This window comes from Cydia amplana, chromosome 7 (genome assembly GCF_948474715.1).
Source record: "Cydia amplana chromosome 7, ilCydAmpl1.1, whole genome shotgun sequence".
In the NCBI taxonomy this organism is placed as follows: Eukaryota; Metazoa; Arthropoda; class Insecta; order Lepidoptera; family Tortricidae; genus Cydia; species Cydia amplana.
Window position 1 is genome coordinate 14,189,366 of NC_086075.1, and position 19,167 is coordinate 14,208,532.

At 36.8% G+C, this 19,167-nt stretch overlaps 2 protein-coding genes across 2 annotated transcripts; both read right to left on the reverse strand.

Annotated features, from left to right (window-relative positions):
• LOC134649776 (pyruvate kinase-like) lies at nucleotides 1-6,888 on the reverse strand. Its single transcript, XM_063504605.1, has 11 exons — nucleotides 6,708-6,888; nucleotides 6,298-6,524; nucleotides 5,559-5,888; nucleotides 5,244-5,390; nucleotides 5,035-5,145; nucleotides 2,872-3,000; nucleotides 2,135-2,248; nucleotides 1,297-1,422; nucleotides 916-1,012; nucleotides 427-616; nucleotides 1-82 (listed from the first exon to the last, which is right to left on the reverse strand). Exons 1-11 carry the CDS (start codon nucleotides 6,838-6,840, stop codon nucleotides 1-3), a joined length of 1,686 nt encoding a protein of 561 aa, XP_063360675.1. The 5' UTR covers nucleotides 6,841-6,888.
• A 7,254-nt stretch (nucleotides 6,889-14,142) lies between these two features.
• LOC134649872 (juvenile hormone acid O-methyltransferase-like) lies at nucleotides 14,143-16,910 on the reverse strand. The gene is made up of 4 exons (XM_063504705.1): nucleotides 16,520-16,910; nucleotides 15,753-15,927; nucleotides 15,286-15,397; nucleotides 14,143-14,281 (listed from the first exon to the last, which is right to left on the reverse strand). Exons 1-4 carry the CDS (start codon nucleotides 16,873-16,875, stop codon nucleotides 14,148-14,150), a joined length of 777 nt encoding a protein of 258 aa, XP_063360775.1. The 5' UTR covers nucleotides 16,876-16,910; the 3' UTR covers nucleotides 14,143-14,147.
• Between the last annotated feature and the right edge of the window lie 2,257 nt (nucleotides 16,911-19,167).

A 19,167-nucleotide genomic window follows, 5' to 3' on the forward strand; every position in this document is an offset into this window, starting at 1 on the left:
TCATTTATCATTATATTCATTATCAAGTAGCTTTTGATCGCTGACGTCCTTAACTTCTTTAATTTCTTCATCGTCTTCGCATCTGCAAATACAGAATAAATTTTAAGAAAAATAGTATTTGGAGAAGTAAAGGTTATCTGGGAGAGATCACTTTATAGCGATAAGACCACCGGTTTCACCTTGACATTTTACAATTTTTACATGGTGTATTTAAAAGTTCCTATTTTTCCTTTGAATGTGACAGTTACAGTTATTGATGGACATTGGTTGTTATAGCCGTGAACAGTTAAGATACCTACTTAGTACTTACTCACCCGTTGATTTGCTACAAATGCCTTTGGTATGCTGACCATTACGCAGGTCCGCTTGCTACATCCGGCACATATGCAAATACCCTGTCATAAAAACGTTCAATTCGACACTTACTCAACCATAGGTTTGTTCGAAATGCCCACTGTCAGTATGCTGACCATGTCACAGTAGGAACTGCCGTCGGAGGCGCGCTTAAGGACAGCATACGTGTCCCCGTAGTGCAGCCAGTCCAACTTCACTGCGTACTCCAAGGCGAAGTTTATACGTGCTGTTTGCGTGAGGTAAAATCTCTTTGAAGGTTCTCCTAGAAACGAATGACGACGGTAAAAATCGCGATTATGGGTAGTACTCACCGCCGCACTTTCTATTTTTCTCAATGTCCTATCTGTGGCGTTGCGGTACGTGCACTGACATGGATGTTTTAGCGACATTATTTTATCTATGAGCTCTAATAGACCTTAAATTTAGACCTAGATTTTATTCGAGTTTTAAGTGTTCTTAAAACATAAATAAATAGAATACATCAGTTACCTATTATAAAATAATTGAAATTTGCTAAGCACTGCAGTTTATAGCCACTGAACGTGAAAAAAAAACGCTCACCTGAGTATAACAGTGGCACCATGCACTTGTATAGCTGAAGCATCCTGGTGACCCTCACGTTAGTGCATACTGCCAGCACCAGACAGCATGGTCTTATCTGCAACAGAGGGAGATATATATTTCAGTTCTTAGATTAATTTTCAAGAAAAATCAAACGAATTAAACATCTAATTATTCGGCGATATTGAGCTTGGTCCAATACTTGCATATTTTGCTTGATTTATTCGGCTTTCGTGGTGTCACACATTAAATCGACTTTGTTGTTAGGCAGAATAATAGATTAGTATTATGATGGTTTGAAGGTAGAATAAGATAGAGTTGACAGTGTTAGGTAACCAATTGATTATTTCCTTAAGTTTGTCATAGGCTGAAAAATAAGACCTGACATAGAGCCTTGGCTGTGCGCCCTGTCACCGTCGGCAGAATGATGACCTGAGCGTTGGACTGGTTTGCTAAAGCTACGCATGACATCACGCTTGCCTCTGCTGCGTTTACCGGCATCAAGTACTGAAGACAAGGAAATATTAATTACTTACACAGGAGCGCGAAACTAATTAATAATGAGTCGAATGTAGTAAAACGAGACACACGATCTGACTAAAAATGGCATTTTCATGTAAGGGATATTCGCAAGGATCTTTGACCTATGAAATATTTCTTACTGTTATATTTTGCTATAATACTTACACGAATATCGCTTCGTGGCGGATTATAGAGAAAATAAAAAGCAAGAGATCATCGTGTTTTCTTTTCTCAATTTGATAAGGACTTTGATTCTAATCTGACTTAAAGTTTTGCCTATTGCAAACACCATCAGGTTGGTCATTGAAGAAACCACTATAATAAAACCCCATCTATCAAAGTGTGCCATTTTCTCGATTTGGAGCTAGTTTCGTTTGGAGTTAACCAATACTATTTTAATTAAGAACTATTTTATTACTTATAAAGACAGAGTAATACAATAAAGGCATAAATAAATAATAGTTATTTTCGATACAAGTACGAAAAAGAGGAAATCCGAAACGAGTGGCGATAAATTAAAACACGACCGAAGGGAGTGTTTTAAATCGACACGAGTTGCGAATTACCTATTCGCACGTGTATCGAACAACGTTTTACAGTACATATGGCACTTCAAATTTTCGACATACGCACGAAAAGGGCTATTTTACGCACTAGTGCGGAAAAGTAGCCCCATATGTACTGTAAAATAATTTACCTGGTTAATAAGTCTCCAAAAGCTATTTTTGGTGCAAGTATACGGCTCCACAGTGCGGCAAATGTCGTCTAGCAGCTTCACTCCATTTATTGTATTGTCAACGTTGTCGCAGTCCTTGAAATGAAATCAAATAAAAAAAACCGGCCAAGTGCGAGTCGGACTCATGAAGGGTTCCGTATTTAGGGGATTTATGACGTATTAAAAAAAACTACTTACTAGATCTCGTTCAAACCAATTTTCGGTGGAAGTTTGCATAGTAATGTACATCATATATTTTTTCTTAGTTTTATCATTCTCTTATTTTAGAAGTTACAGGGGGGGGGGGGGACACACACATTTTACCACTTTGGAAGTGTCTCTCGCGTAAACTATTCAGTTTAGAAAAAAGCGGCCAAGTGCGAGTCGGACTCGCCCATGAAGGGTTCCGTATTTAGGCGATTTATGACGTATAAAAAAAAAACTACTTACTAGATCTCGCTCAAACCAATTTTCGGTGGAAGTTTACATGGTAAGCTACATCATATATTTTTTTTAGTTTTATCATTCTCTTATTTTAGAAGTTACAGGGGGGGGGGGGGTTACTTCCTTCGGTCGTGTTTTAATTTATCGCCACTCGTTTCGAATTTTCTCTTTTCCGCACTTGTATCGTATTTAGAACTTACAATAGTTATTGAACTATTGCAATTGTAAGTTCTAAATGTAATTCGTAAACACTCGTAATAAACTACGCTCCACACCTTAAGGATGAACCCTGACACACCGTCCAGGATGGCGTTGGTGACGTCCGCGATCTCGTTGGATTCGGTCACACCGTCGCGAACGGCGTTTAGCAATACGCCGCCTGAAAAAAATATTGGCTTGCCGGCCTAGAAAATGTTGAAAATCATTTAGTCATCATTCAACATTCATTCATTCATTGTCATTTAGTGTAGTTATTTAGTTATTTTAATAATATATTCTCGCTGATGAGTAATGAACGATACATTTTAACTTTCTTGTAGCGACCAATGTGCTCGCAAATATTTGAACACGGCGCTTGTATCAAGCGTTAGTTCACATGCTCAGATGTTTTGAACACCTAAATATCTACTTAATCCCTATGGGTTAATTTATTAATATTGAAATCCTCTAATAGCTATCTATTAGAGGATTTCAATATTAATAAATAAAATATTCAAAAACTTGCTAAAATGAAACTCCCTATTAAAGATAACCAACTGTTATTCAAACTACATAATGCCGTAGAAACTTGCATTTGAACTTGGAGCAGTCATAATCGAATCATTCTCGAGCCAGTGTTCATTAATTCAAGTAGAGTTCGAGGAGAGGAGTTTATTGCGAACTACCTATTGTAGTCTCGAGTTGAATGCCCAGTGCAAATTAAAGGAAACATTTAAACTTCACTGAATACTAAAATTTGGTTTAAAAATAGTGGACAAGAGCTGAAGACACCGATCTTGTACTAAAAACCGGCCAAGTGCGAGTCGGACTCGCGCACGGAGGGTTCCGCACGATCAATAAAAAATAGAACAAAACAAGCAAAAAAAAAACAAGCATAAAAACGGTCACCCATCCAAGTACTGACCCCGCCCGACGTTGCTTAACTTCGGTCAAAAATCACGTTTTTTGTATGGGAGCCCCACTTAAATCTTTATTTTATTCTGTTTTTAGTATTTGTTGTTATAGCGGCAACAGAAATACATCATCTGTGAAAATTTCAACTGTCTAGCTATCACGGTTCGTGAGATACAGCCTGGTGACAGACGGACGGACGGACGGACGGACAGCGGAGTCTTAGTAATAGGGTCCCGTTTTTACCCTTTGGGTACAGAACCCTAAAAACAAGGGTTCGTTTTTTCAGCAGGCTTAGGAGGCCCAGATGGCAATAACTAAAAACATTCGTGTTTTGCACACATAGTAAATTTTATATGCTTAACAAATATAACAAGTGTTTATTATTATTGCCATATTTTGGAATATGTATCCGAAGAACCGAACAGACCTGAGATACCATCACACCACAGTCAAGGCAGTAAATAATAAAATGATGAGCAAACTTGACATACCTATGTTTTGTGAGATTAGACGTTTTATCTTTGCTGGACGCTGTTTCTGTCTTAAAAGTGATGAATTTTTAATCTTATTTTAAAACGACCATCATCTGGCATCTTACGTGCAACAATAAGTGCGAGATTACTTATGAAACGAATCCTGCTTGTGAGGACCATTCCATTCAGGACCAAAATAACATGAAAACCATATCAAACTGTTAAACAGAATTGGCCTCCCGTTTCCTCTAAAAATAAACTTTACTGACTAGGTAACGAAATGGAACTGTTGCACTTTATGTCAGCGCAAAGTAAGGTTGACCATCGTTGTCGGGAAGCGGAAAATGCGCGAAGTAGGTGTTGTCGCTTCTTATTTCTAGGAACGACTACGGGAACTATTTTTAGGATTGTAGCCGTATAGCCATATTGAAAATGCGGATATGGAGATCCTGATTTTAAATATAGGGGGATTACAACTGCAATTTTATAAAACAAAATCAAATAAGGAAAGAACCATTTATCAGGTTCTTTCTTACTTGGTTTTACAATTTTCGAATTTAAAATGTCGTCAGTCATACTAACTTAAGCTAATAAAACGTTCCTAAACATTTCGCACGAGTGACTAAAAATACGTGAGTTAAACCGTTTTATTAGCTCAAGTTTTTACAATTTGTTTTATTATTTACTGATAAGGCTAAGTTTGGAGATGACAGTTCTATAATCTACTGCATAATTGAATAAAAAAATAAATTTAATAATCGGTCTGCGTCAGTCGTCTGATTTTTTCGAGTATTCATGTGTTCTTATATTTAACGTAAGTACCTACATTTATTATGTTATTAACTTCTTTACCTGTTGACATTTTGCTGTAACCCACTTCTGTATATTGTTCAATCTATATTGATATGCAGTGCTTATTTCGTACGGGAGGAATTCTCTTAAAAATATGATTCCATCAGATTCCTAAAACATAATAGCTGATATTAATTAAGTTCTTTCCCATCTTTTTCATCCTATTTGCGTAAGTATTTGTACCTTTATTAACTAATGTAGGTACTTACTTTCAATATTTCATCAAGGTTATCAATAGCCCTCTCTGTGCTAATGCTGCACAGAATGATGGGCCGCCGAATCTTCTTGCTGATACATTTCTTTACCGTTTTAATTCCCTCTTCGTCCTCTACATGGTTAAGAATAATTGCGTCCACCTTCAACATGAATAATGTACCTACATGCTTATATTTTTAGTACGGTTTTAAGGAAGATTTATATATTCTTAGTTTGTAACACTGATTTATGCGCGATATTCGCATTTTTGGATGTGACTATGGTTCAATACGAGTATTAGTTTCTTGTCAATAAACAAATTAACTTACCTGATTTTCCACGGCAAATTTGATCACAGCGGAGTCTCTCTTCGTAACGAAAGGTCTCGTAGTTTTCAAACATCGAAAACAAACACCGCTTATGTCTTTCAATTTGCCGCTTTTTACAACTACTGTTTTAATGCTGTTAGTATTCACAATCTCAGTACAGACTAGACCGATTTCATCCCCGTCTATAGCTATCTCCATACCAACTTCCACTTCACTCGCAAGGTTAGGATTATCAACAAAAATGTTACTTGTGTTGCATTTGTTGATGTATGATACATCGCTAGTGAGCTGGACTTCCTTGTCTTTTTGTAGTATAATGTACGGCACGTCCTAAAAATAAGCTTGACTTTTTTACCGACTTGAAATAATTTAGACTATTTGGTGATAATTTAGACTTATTAGTGGTATATTGATCTAGGTACTGATTTAAATAAGAGCTACTGTAGATTTTTTTAAATACTGACTGGCGAATTGGCGATTGACCCTAGTCACAACTTAGGTACTATATAAGTAAGGCCTGAGTGGACGCTCGAGTTGACCGTGCGGCGTGCATGTTAAACAAATGCAAACGTATATTACGCGGCCTTAGTGCACGCTGCTCAAATCACTTGTGACTTGTGAGCCCGACGTCACGCTGCACGCCCCGCCGAACGCTCGACTTCGAGCGTCCCCTCAGAACTTACACTAAGTAAGTTTTTGTTGATAAGTAACGAAATGTGACGCTTCATATTAAACTTACCTGTTCAAGAATGCCTGTCTTAACAGTGCGGTTCTTCAGGTCAACACAAGTCGCAAGAGGCCAGTTCAGCACGCCATATTTCTGACAGCAGTTGGCGGTGGCGGTTTTAATTTTTCCTAGAAGTTTAATGTTATCCTTGGTGGACTGGTGGGACATCCTGAATCGAGCTACATTCAAGCCGGCCTCCATGAGCTTCTGGACGTCAACGGCAGTCACGACCTTGTTTGCTGGAATGGGTACGATAGAAAAAATTACGTGTTTCTAATAGCTACAAGTTTATACCATGTTGATAGCAATTCGGCAAACAGGGTCTGACATTAGGTAACTCTGGGTTGCCCTAGGGGTGTCGAATGACCGTACGATTACTTATTCTGTGCCACCTATTCAAAATAGTATTTAAGACGGTTTACCTAAAGTAGCCATAATGACACTACGTCTTCGTTTGAATAATTTGTCGCCGAGAATATCCTTATGAGTCAATGTACTAAAATCGATATTATTCAGTTCTGTACTCATTTGACCCATTTGTGTTGTATGGATCATTTTAGAAACAGATGTTTACTAGATTTTATTATAAAATAAGTATCTCATAAAAATAAATGGCTTAGTAAATTATATACGTTTATAAAAATAAGGAAATAACAGTATTCGTAAAATGTTAAAAATAAACGCAACGAAAATCTAAGTCGATAACAAAATCTGACAATATGTGTCATTTTCAGGTGTTACTCATGTTGTACTGCGTTCAGATTTTTATTAAAACATCAGACCTTATATGCATTCAAAAAGTTTTGTAATAAAAGCAAGTTATTTTTTGTAATCTGATAGTAATGTATTTTGTATTTTTAAATACAAAATCTTTTATAAAACGTAAAATTTGGCTCGGTACACCGTTTTTAAATAGTATTTACTCTAGAATTAACGTTAGAACAGTTGGAGCTGTCGTGTCATGTTTGACCATTACTCGACCATTATGCTTTATTAATTTATTATATTTTTTTTACTATAAAAGAATTTTTATTTCAATAATATAAAGGTACATACAAAACCCGTTCTGAGCCATGCCGGGTCCAAAGGTCCCCATCACACTTGCAGCGTTACCCCGCTGTATGGCGATGGAGACCTGTTGGACAAGCCATGACTCAGAACGGGGGTCATTCCCCTTTTCCCTTAGGCGCTTGCCGAGCTCTCTAAAGAGCTCACATTTATTAAAATTATGATATATTTATTTGCATTTTAAAGTTCATCCCATACCAGACTTTTCGGTATTCGATTTACTTTTACACTCACGCAGTTGTCTAGCAAGATAAAAACTCAAACCAAATCCAACGCAACTTTTTTGCAACTAAATAAGTTATGAGACTTACGAGCATTGTCGGCCAAAAGCGGGGTTCAGTAACCAAGTAAAACATAGTATCTTTGGCCGACATTTCTCTCATATTTGCACAGTCTGTGGCAACTAATGGACAAACAAGGGGCGGCTATGTTGATTTTCAGTTAGTCTGTGCGGAAAGAGAAGAGTCGTGAAATGTATGGGGTCCAATACATTCTACGCCTCTTCTCTTTCCGCACAGAGTCTACCGCGTATGCGACGTCCTTTCCTTGCAAGATTTATTTTCGCCCGGAAATAAGACGAATTTCTTTGTTTATCTTTGCATTCAACTTTTATGGCAATTGTTAGTTTTGTGAATTTGAAACTGTTGTTGGTCGCAGTTCGACAGTGTCGAGAATGTTCCGTGTCGGAAGTTAGCAACTGCGAGTTTAAATTGAAAATAACTCTAAGACACCGGCGTTTTATATTTAAAAAGGCACATATGGCCTCGTTAAAGAAAGCTGAGATGATGACCAATTTTTTTTAGTTTTATTTATTTATTTATTTATTGCACTATTTTGTGGTAAGGTGGGTTGCAGGTGGGAGAAGAGTCGTGGAATGTATTGGATCCCATACCATAAGTGCGAGTCGGACTCGCGCTCAGAGGGTTCCGCCTCTGTGCGCGAGTCCGACTCGCACTTGGCCGGTTTTTTATGTACGAATAACAATGTTTACTATGGACAGTTCTTACAATTTTAAACTACCTATACCTAAATTAAACAGGAAACCATTACAAAACTTTATATATTCTTATTAACCAGTACCTACCAGTATGTTTTTGTACCTTATTGAGTTATATTGACAAACGGATAGACAGACGCACGAGTGATCTAAGTATAAGGGTTATTAGGGTTCCGTAGCCAAATGGCAAAAAACGGAACCCTTATAGATTCGTCATGTCTGTCTGTCTGTGTGTCTGTCTGTCTGTCCGTCTGTCCGTCCGTATGTCACAGTCACTTTTCTCCGAAACTATAAGAACTATACTGTTGAAACTTGGTAAGTAGATGTATTCTGTGAACTGCATTAAGATTTTCACACAAAAATAGAAAAATAAAAACAATACATTTTTGGAGTTCCCCATACTTAGAACTGAAACTCAAAAATTTTTTTTTCATCAAACCCATACGTGTGGGGTATCTATAGGGATAGGTCTTCAAAAATGATATTGAGGTTTCTAATATCATTTTTTTCTAAACTGAATAGTTTGCGCGAGAGACTTCCAAAGTGGTAAAATGTGTGTCCCCCCCCCCCGTAACTTCTAAAATAACAGAATGATAAAACTAAAAAAAATATATGATGTACATTACCATGTAAACTTCCACCGAAAATTGGTTTGAACGAGATCTAGTAAGTAGTTTTTTTTTAATACGCGGTATACGTCATAAATCGCCTAAATACGGAACCCTTCATGGGCGAGTCCGACTCGCACTTGGCCGCTTTTTTTTTGCTTGTTTTGCTGTATTTTTTGTTGATGGTGCGGAACCCTCCGTGCGCGAGTCCGACTCGCACTTGGCCGGTTTTTTCCTTTTGCATTAGGTACGCAACCCTAAAAATCAGCCGATGCTTGGTATAGTTGAAATGTAGCATTTGAATGGGCTGTCTGCGGATTGCCGAAATGAAGTAAAGAATGATGAGCAAAATGAATGTTTGTTAACAGTCTGAAATATTATATATTATAATTGTACAACCTAAGAATTTGATAATGATTTTAAACATCCGAGCCGAGATAACATTGAATATGTAGAAATAAACCTATAAACCCTTTGAGTAAGAGTTCGAAACTATTTATATCCACACAGATGTTGTGTTTCCTTTTCCGTCGCCGTGTATCGTATTCGATTCCAAGTATCCGGGACCAAACCGGGTATTCCCCGGAGCACCAACTTCACGGTGATCTCGGTGACATGAAACCGTAGATTCCTCAAGGGCCAAACCGTGAGTTAGCGAAAAAAGGTTTCGTAAAACTTTTCTGAACTGAAAATTTTCCAACACTCTCAGAGAACCGTCAAATGTTTTGATGCAGCCCACAACTTGGTACATACTACTCTGAGCCGATCGTACAGTCGCAATCAGATATATCAGGGCGGCCAAGATGCTCACAAATATCTGAACACGCCTCTATTCCGAAGGTTTTCCCGAGGGTCTACAGTATGGGGTTCTTCAAAAAAGGAGTGTACAGGTTTTTAAAAAGGTCGGCAACTGCGGCCTCTGGAGTTGCAGGCGTCTATAGGCTACGGTGACTGCTTACCATCAGGCGGCCCGTATGCTTGTTTGCCACCGATGTGGTATAAAAAAAAAGGCGTGTTCAAATATTTTTGAGCAACTTGGCCTTTCCGTTATATCTGAATTGTACCTATATATTATGTAGTTACATTTTCATAGTGGAGTATTAAAAGGTTTCTTTTTTTATTTCAAACATATAAATAATATGGGCGCTCATTACTTTTAACACGTTTTTATTAGGTCGATCTGTATGTAACTATGTAATGGAATCTTGCAAGTTAAATTTCATCCACTTCCCGGTTTCCGATTGAGCTGAAATTTTGCATACACATGTAAGTCGGGTGACTATGCAATATTATGGTACCATCGAGCTGATCTGATGATGGAGACAGGACGTGACCATTATTAGGTCGTCCTGTATGTAACTAACATGTAATGGAATCTTGCAAGTTAAATTTGATCCATTTTCCGGTTTCCGATTGAGCTGAAATTTTGCATACACATGTAAGTCGGGTGACAATGCAATATTATGGTACCATCGAGCTGATCTGATAATGGAGACAGGAGGTGGCCATAGGAACTCTGTGATGAAACAACGCTACCTAATTTTATTGTGTTAGGGATTTTTAGAATTGTCTCGATGAGTATTAGTTGTCTGTCGTAAGAAGAGTACAGTCAGCGATAAAAACGTGTACCAAAAATTAAATTTTTGCCAAAAACTTATTTAACACGCTTTTATTAGGTCGACCTGTATGTAACTATGTAATGGAATCTTGCAAGTTAAATTTGATCCACTTCCCGGTTTCCGATTGAGCTGAAATTTTGCATACACATGTAAGTCTGGTGACAATGCAATATTATGGTACCATCGAGCTGATCTGATGATGGAGACAGGAGGTGGCCATAGGAACTCTGTGATGAAACAACGCAACCTAATTGTGTTAGGGGTTTTTAGAATTGTCTCGATGAGTATTAGTTGTCTGTCGTAAGAAAAGTACAGTCGGCGATAAAAGCTTGTACCAAAAATGAAATTTTTGCCAAAAACTTATTTTGAGTTGGTTCTACGGCTACCTGTTACGTGGAAATAAATATAAATGCATTGGATTTATTTATTTAATGTAAAGTTATTTCTAACGTGCAATACGAGTATAAACGTTAGTATTCGTTTGAATGCACTCACAAATTGGCGATCTATTTCATATCTTGAAATGTTTTGATAAAAATACTGATACAAAAATATATAAGCTATATTTCTATAAAATGTTTATATGCTTACCTGTAAGACTTATCTAAATATTTTTTTATACTCCCGTACTTTTATTTGTCATTTAAAAGGTCGTACACACCCCTTTAAACCCCTATGTTATAGTTGTCAAGACAAGTCTTTAGTATATTCCCCAAAAAGTATTTGTGCATACACGCATTATCTTTTTGGTACTTTTACGATACTTCGTGTAATCACCACTTAAAAATATTGTATGAAATACATTGTTGCCAACCTAATTTTAATTGTCATCTCTGACAGATGAGTACTAACTAGTAGAAACAATAAAATTGCTTCAGAAGTCAGAAACGCGCATGTGACACCCTTAATATAGCAAGATCCATAGACTACGAACACCGCTTAGCATTGCTTGTTAGTCTCCATAGGCTACTGTGGCCAAAATCGAGAAAAAAACTGTCCAAAATTGTAATTTAACTAAGAGCAAGTACCAGTTACAAGAAGGTGTCGCTGACCAACCGGCCGTGGGGCGCGGGGCGCGGTGGCCGGGTCGCGTAGCTTAGCTTAACTTATTATTTTTGTTGAAAGAAAAATATTTGTTAAATTTACAATTTTTTTTTCAAAGTAAGTGCGCTTGGTCGTAGAAAAAGTATTGTATGCAATGTTGTTTAACTGAGTCAAAAAATACTCGTGGCGTCTTTAATAACAATTTTCGGCTTTGCCTCAAATTGTTACTCACGCCACTCGCCTTTTTTGACCCCTCTTAAACAACGGTTGCATAAAATACTATTATTTAAGTACTTAAATCATAAATTCAACAACCATGAAAGTCTTAAAAAAATAAGGACAAAATCAGGCACAAAACTGTAAAGTTAATTAGAAAAGGGCTCAATGACTCACATTTTAGCTTGTTCGAGGGCAAATTTCGGTGCCACTTCCGTGTACCGCGTACCGGTAAATTTTAAAGAAAACACCTCCCGAGATGCAAACAAATGGGGGAGCTATTAACCTGCCCGCAGAGGCGAAGGTTGCTTAATTCGATGGTCTTACTATTTGTTTTCTCAACCGCTTCATTCGTGACGGAAAAATACTTAACCCTGGTTGTTTTCATTGTAGATTGTCATTTTAAGTTTTTAAGATAAACGTGAATAAGTAAGGTTTTAACTCCTCACTGGTCACTCTGGCCCTAAATAGCCCTAATGATAGCCAACCTCCGTCAGGACACTGCACCATAAGAAGAAGAAGAAGGTCACTCTGGTCCACCTCTGGTCAGTTATAAGTATGTATAGTTTTTCCTATTTCTAAATGTTAGTAGGCAATTACGGTTGATTGATTCCTATTTGACGTATCCCTATAAACTAGGTACTAGGATACTTATGGACTTCGTCAGAATAGCGCCGTATTCACGAGTTTCATGTGCAGTTCCGTGGTAGGCGCCGCTCGGGTTAATTTCACCGCGCTAGCCCTAAGGCGCGATGTCGTTAATTTTGGCCGCCTTTTGATATTAACGAGGAGGCTCGACGCGTAATTATATGTGGTATTCTATTTACTAGTGATAAACGGCGGTAATGGATACAGATAATTATTTCGGTTTACCCTTGTTAAGTCTCATAATTTCTCGCGTAATTTCAGTAAGCTCGTTTAGTGAAACCTGGAGAAACATATTTAACATATAATTTACCTAGTTTAAGCCAAATTGCCTTTTAAAATGTATACCTATGTCACTTCATACGGGACTTACAAAAAGTACTTGAGTAACTTAACTTTTTGGGTTTATTTGGTTCCAAATTCTTAGCACTTTCAATCTAGGTAGTGAGCTATTTTCAGGATGGTCATGTTTTAGTATTTTTTAAACTAAAATGTGGGATATTCTTTATTGGTTCAATAGATCAATCGACCTAAAGTTAGGGTTGCCATAATTAGTCGGAACTGATAAGGGACAGTGGTATTCTAGGGCCATATTGCGCCTCAGAAACTTTCGCGCGGGCCTCCGAGGGGGGGAGGGGGTGTACTACCCACTAGGCCAGACCGGTCGACAAAATACGGGACAAAAACGGGACCAGTAAAAATACGGGACGTGATACTTAAATACGGTGACAGTCCCGTATATACGGAACGTATGGCAACCCTACCTAAAGTGTCATTCAATAAAACTTGCTAACTATGATGAAAACCATAGAAATAAAATATAAATGCGAGCGCGAAAATGACAAGTCTGTGATGAAAACAAAAGTTAGGTACTAGTAAATTGACATTCAGTGTCAATTTTAGTATGGCGGTTTGTTTACATAGCAAATTCTATTGAATGACACTTCATCGATATATATTATAACAGCGCCAAAGAAGTTCTGAGATAATGTAAAAATATTTTACTTTTGCCGATTGTACATAGGCACAAATTCGAAATTGTCTATCTACCTAAACATACAAATATCTCTGCAGCTAACTGTACACATAGTTTGTTTGCAAAATGGAATAGGTACGGCAACTGGTGTTTCGCAGGCACGGCGTTGTTGTTGTTGTTACTGAATAACAAAACGTAAACACGCACCGCGGTTCAACTACGTTACGGTGCGAAACAACATGCTACAAGCCTGGATGCAGAATAGATAATCAGGAGGCCTATATAATGATATATTTGACCTTACTATATGATCTAAATGTGACCACATTTAAATGTAATTCTGACGTCACTTGGCAGTGCATTTCCCTATGTCAGTAGCCAATAACTAATATCAGGTCACCCTACTTGTCACACCTGTGTATCATTTTACGTACCTAGATAGTCTGGCAAGTCAAAAATACACAAAGGCAAAAATTAAATAAAAATTGATTAGATAACTAAGATTATCTAATCAATTTTTACTTAACAAAGTTATCTGCAAAATGTAATGATTGATTTAATGAATTTATTGTAATCAGTGTAATCATTGCTAAACAGTTATCTACCTACTAATAAATCATATAAAAATAGGATTAGGATTCTTCTCTTCATAGGATTTATGGGTACCTACTACCTACCTACTTTAATGATTACTTGGCACCATAAACAATCAATAACTGATAGACGCTGGTTCCGGCCTCCGGGTCTAACTTGATGTAGTCATCCATGAACTCTTCCCATCTGTCCTTCAAGCTGTCGAAGGGGTTCAGGCATTTCATGAGCACTGGAACAACAATCTTGTATTAAGAGTAATTAAGTGATCTAGTAAGTATTTATTATCGTTTTAATTCAAAGTACCTAGCGGAACATCCATAGAACGTCTAGTTGTACAAGGAAGAGTGGGAGGTGACTAGAGGAAGATCGCCAATGAGATGGATCGACCAAATCAAAGCCAGTGTGTCGGCCACAGTGAGCGAATGCAAAGCAGCTCTACGGGAGGAATGGTGACGTGTCGTTAAGCGAGTCGCGGAATAGTTTACAAAATGGCCACGACCACTCTGTCAAGAGTGTAATGAAGAAGAAGACGACCTAGCGCTCCAGCCAATCATCATTCTTGTTATACTTTCGTTGATCCCTGAGTTGCTTATGAGAAAATGTTGAAATACGTATTAACTTAAACTATTGAATTTAGTACAGTCATATAGCGATAGGTTTTAACAAAAAATAATTTAAAGCATAAACAATACCGTCAATTTAAAAGAGTTGTAAAAACCAATTTAACTAAGAAAGCCTACTATAAAATATCAGATTATTTAACTGATAAAAATGTTTGGAATGATTGTGATATTGTAACGCAAAAAGTAGATACTAAGTCTGTATAAGTGTTAATTATTACTACTAATAATACAAATAGATACGTAACAATAATATAATGTACACGGCGGACAAAAGTGTATCTTGTATACCTATGTGGGAAATAAATAAATATAAATATAATACAATCATTATTCGCCTATCTTAGATAAGGGATTTACAGTACACTGTGCTGACGAATGAAATACGGTCGTGTACGGAATTCCGCATATTATTTCATAATATTGTCGGATTAAAAATACAAAGGTGAGTAATAATACTGTACGCGTGGATCCCTTTGATGTAAGCTTTAAGAAACATATTGGTATGAACTGGGATCCACACGCCTTATCAATGGTCTACGAAGTCTGTCTTTTTTTATACATTGTCTTTTAATAAATACTGTATGTAGAAAAATGTTTTCCATTAACTCACGTTTAAAGTCATCAACACCACGAACATAATTAAAGGTTTTGTGGTGCGATGTTACATCAATGTCTCGGAAACCAACACGTTGCATCATTCTAATTATTTCGTTTTCTGGTTCCTAAAACAAACAAAATATTGTTTTATCGAAAAGTCCTACTTTATATTATAACAATTAACTTAAACCATGATGCATCTCATAACAATTATTTTTTCTTCGGTCTGAGTGCAAATGCTTGGTTTTTAGATGAAAACAAAAAAATACGGAATTGAGAACCTCCTTTAGAAATTTTAAAGCCAGTTAAAATTATTATGCCATTGAGCCTTATTTTCGTAAAATTTGTTAGTTTTTGTTGGGTAAATGGAACATGGTTTATATTTAATAGTATGCTTGAGTTAAGAGTTTTCATAAAACAATAAGAAAATAAGTATTCACGCATGTAACTTACTTATTACTTTAAATTAGATATACTTGCCTGTGAGTCATGGTACGGCGACATAAACTTAGTAGCAACATTTTCAAGATCCGCGCTCCATTTTGATGTGCGGGAAAGCTTGCGGTAATTTTCATATGGCTTAAAATATCCAAGGAAAATTAACAGACAGTTACCGCCTACCGCCAAAAGGTTGTACACGTTTAAAAATGCAGCCCTGTAAATGAATGATTATGGTTTTATAATTCAATAATTACTAACTTAAAAAAAATTCATAGTTTTTTGCGTACTTCTTATTATGTTATCTTTTCTATTTCCAAAGGTTAGGTCACTGGTTCCGAAGGTAGGTAAGAGTGTTACCTAATAACCTACTCAATAAATACCCTATAATATACAATGCTATTTGGGATACACGCTTTTCATTACTTTAATTGTTAGGCATTTTACGCCCTTAATGTATTCAAGTAATTATGAGTCAATATTCGAAAGATTACTGATAACTACTAACTAATGCCACTGCTCACCTTCTGGCTCATCAGATAAACTCGACCATATGTACCAAATTATGGTACTTATTACAAATGTGTTCATAATAAGTACTCTTAGTCTAACTGCTCATTTACCTGGCCCGTCTCGTCAGAGGGTCATTAAAATTACTTAAACCTTATAGTTTGGATTAATGTTTAAATAGGGTAAACGAACCAATCTAGTAGTTCTCTAATATTGTTTTACCATTTTTAAACCTTTCTTTCGGTCCAGGTTTATATTTTTACAAAAACTAATGAGTATTATGCTCTTAAAATACTTACTCTTGCATATTCACCCAATGAAATGTGTAAGACGAGACCACGTGGTCAAAACTTTCAACAAGTTCTTCAGGTATCTTTTCTTCAATGTCTAGTTTGATGAACTGAACGCGTTTACTCGCATAATGCTCTTCTGCAAAATCTACACAGTATTGACTCTTGTCACTCCCAACTATAGTCATGAAGTTTTCCGGTATATACTTTTTCCAAACGTCCAGAGTAACACTTCCATCGCCACATCCTATGTCCATAATTCGTGCGTGAGTTTCTTTCCATTTAAATGGAATTTCTTGTAGCGCGAACTTTACATCTCTAATTGGCATTTGGTGGAGTTTTTGATATGCTTTTAAGTCATGCATTTTTTCTTGAGTGAGGGAAGTTTGGGGTGTTTAACTCGATTGAAACTATCGATTATTAATTAAAAAAGCCAAGGACTGCTCACAGCCAACTTTCTTGACTAAATATGAACTCCCGTAAAGCTGATCCGTATTTATGTATACTCGGTGGAATACCGTGGGTAATTCGTATGCTAATTGACTGATTACTTATCAGTAATCGGTCCATTCCAAATACAAGGGCAATCGAGGACAAGAATGAAACTTGCATATTGAACTTACGTTCATAAACAAACCGGACAAGCGTAAATAAGAGTAGTTGTCAGATAATTTCGCCTTGCCATAAAATATACAATATGTAGGTATAAAAATGTATCGAATAATTAATTTTGTATTAAGCAGAAACGTTTGCAAACGATGCCATGGCTTAGCGATGGGCTAGTGATCCAGAGTCGCGATTTTGAGCGTAGCCAACGCCCTGCTGTAGTCTTTATTACCATAACTGATTTAAATCACAGAATATCTTTATTTACATACTTAGGGTCTTATGCATGGGTTTTTAGTTGAATGTGATGACGAAATACGGTCGTGGACGGAATCCTACATATTATTTCATAATATTGTCGGAATTAAAATATACGTAATAATACCGAGGATGGGTCCCTTTGATCCTAGGTTAGGCCTTCAGTCCAAGCCTATAACACTGTCTAGACAGCCGTTAATTATACAAACAAGGTCAAATTCCAGATTAGTAATTATTTTAATGATGATTTTGGTATAAGTAAAAGTTATTTCATAGATCAGAACACGCGTAATTTTTTATGGTTCCAAAAGATCGACCGTGACAGTATGTAGGTACCTTATTTATTAAGTACTAGCGACCCGCCCCGGCTTCGCACGGGTTAACAAATTATACATAAACCTTCCTCTTGAATCAATCTATCTATTTAAAAAACCGCATCAAAATCCGTTGCGTAGTTTAAGAATACAGACAGACAGACAGACAGACAGCGGGAAGCGACTTTGTTTTATACTATGTAGTGATGATAGTGATGAAGAGTTAACAAGTGTCTTAGTGTGAGATCATAAAAATGTTTATGACGAAAATGTAGATGTAGGTAGGTATACGCCAAGTACGCTGAGTATTAGAAGGTATCATTATGTAAAATATGCATGTAACCTGTATTTTCTGTAGAATTTTGTTTGCGTTATTACTGTAATGTTTAGTAATAAAACATTGGTTTCTTTTAACACTGAGTCTGTATTAATTTTAAAATAAGTTTTACACAAATGCGATACAACAACATCTAGCCAAATCTAGCTCCTAGTAGGTAATATCTGCTAAGGCGAACCTCTAAGTTACACAGTTCATTCTAATTTTACAGCGTCTGTACTCAACAGATGCCGCTTGCTGTCACTGTCACTTCCATATGCATTGGGTCATTATAAACGGTCTGTAGTTGCGTTCTGTTACAAGCATACATTACAATTACTAATCGTATTGAAACATTTTTTATGATTATGTGTATGACCATTTAGTTTAAATACCTTGCAAGGAAAAATGCACCAGCTATTTAGTATAAGCAAGTATAAGACTGACCTATCCATTAAAATATCATAATATATGTTCCATAGGTAATTGCTGCGTACTGATACATAATCATAATTATGTCGTATGTCGATAATATATTGATTTAATTTGCTACATTTGCTGTAAAATATGCTAACTACTAAGGTCGGTATTCAATCACCTAGTATATAATTTCTACTTTATAATTAACAACGTGTTTAGACTAAGCTGGTTTGCAGTGGCCCTATACTTATGACGCATAAACAGGTCACAAGGGCATGTACCTACTTAACATACCTGTTAGTATGTCACTATTTCCACAAATTTTTTTTTGTTTGTACCTAACGCGCAGGCGCCAGTCGCTAGTTCTTCCCTCCCCGATAACACGCACACATGGAAACGCTTCGAAAAAGAAGCCAAACTGCGTCAAATATCATATAAGTAGTCAAGAAACATAATATTCGAAAATCACATCTGTTTGTTTCCGGAGCTAGCCGCTGCCACATTTCTAAGATCCTGAGGGCCTACCGCCAAAACCGAAATAGGCAAATTGCGGGGATCTTTCTCTTTTACTCTCATCAAGACGTAATGAGAGTGACAGAGAAAAATGCCCGCAATTGACGAACTTCGATTTTCGCGGTTATAGCCCTGTTAAATATTTTTCGATGCACGGCCATAAAATGCTTTATGTTGTTAATCAGGGGGCCGATTTTTGAATTTCGATCGCTCGATTTCGTCACTTGAAA

Bases quoted from the DNA above. Each gene is read 5' to 3' on its own strand.
- LOC134649776 (XM_063504605.1), bottom strand. From the start codon at position 6,840: ATGATCCATACAACACAAATGGGTCAAATGAGTACAGAACTGAATAAT. The intron at 1,423-2,134 runs GTAAATTATTTT...CCTTGTCTTCAG, and splicing joins TTTGGAGACTTATTAACCAG to TACTTGATGCCGGTAAACGC. The intron at 83-426 runs GTAAGTGTCGAA...CTGTATTTGCAG, and splicing joins TCGAACAAACCTATGGTTGA to ATGCGAAGACGATGAAGAAA.
- LOC134649872 (XM_063504705.1), bottom strand. From the start codon at position 16,875: ATGCATGACTTAAAAGCATATCAAAAACTCCACCAAATGCCAATTAGA. The intron at 15,928-16,519 runs GTAAGTATTTTA...ATTCATTTACAG, and splicing joins CATTGGGTGAATATGCAAGA to GGCTGCATTTTTAAACGTGT. The intron at 14,282-15,285 runs GTGAGTTAATGG...TTGTTGTTCCAG, and splicing joins TGGTGTTGATGACTTTAAAC to TGCTCATGAAATGCCTGAAC.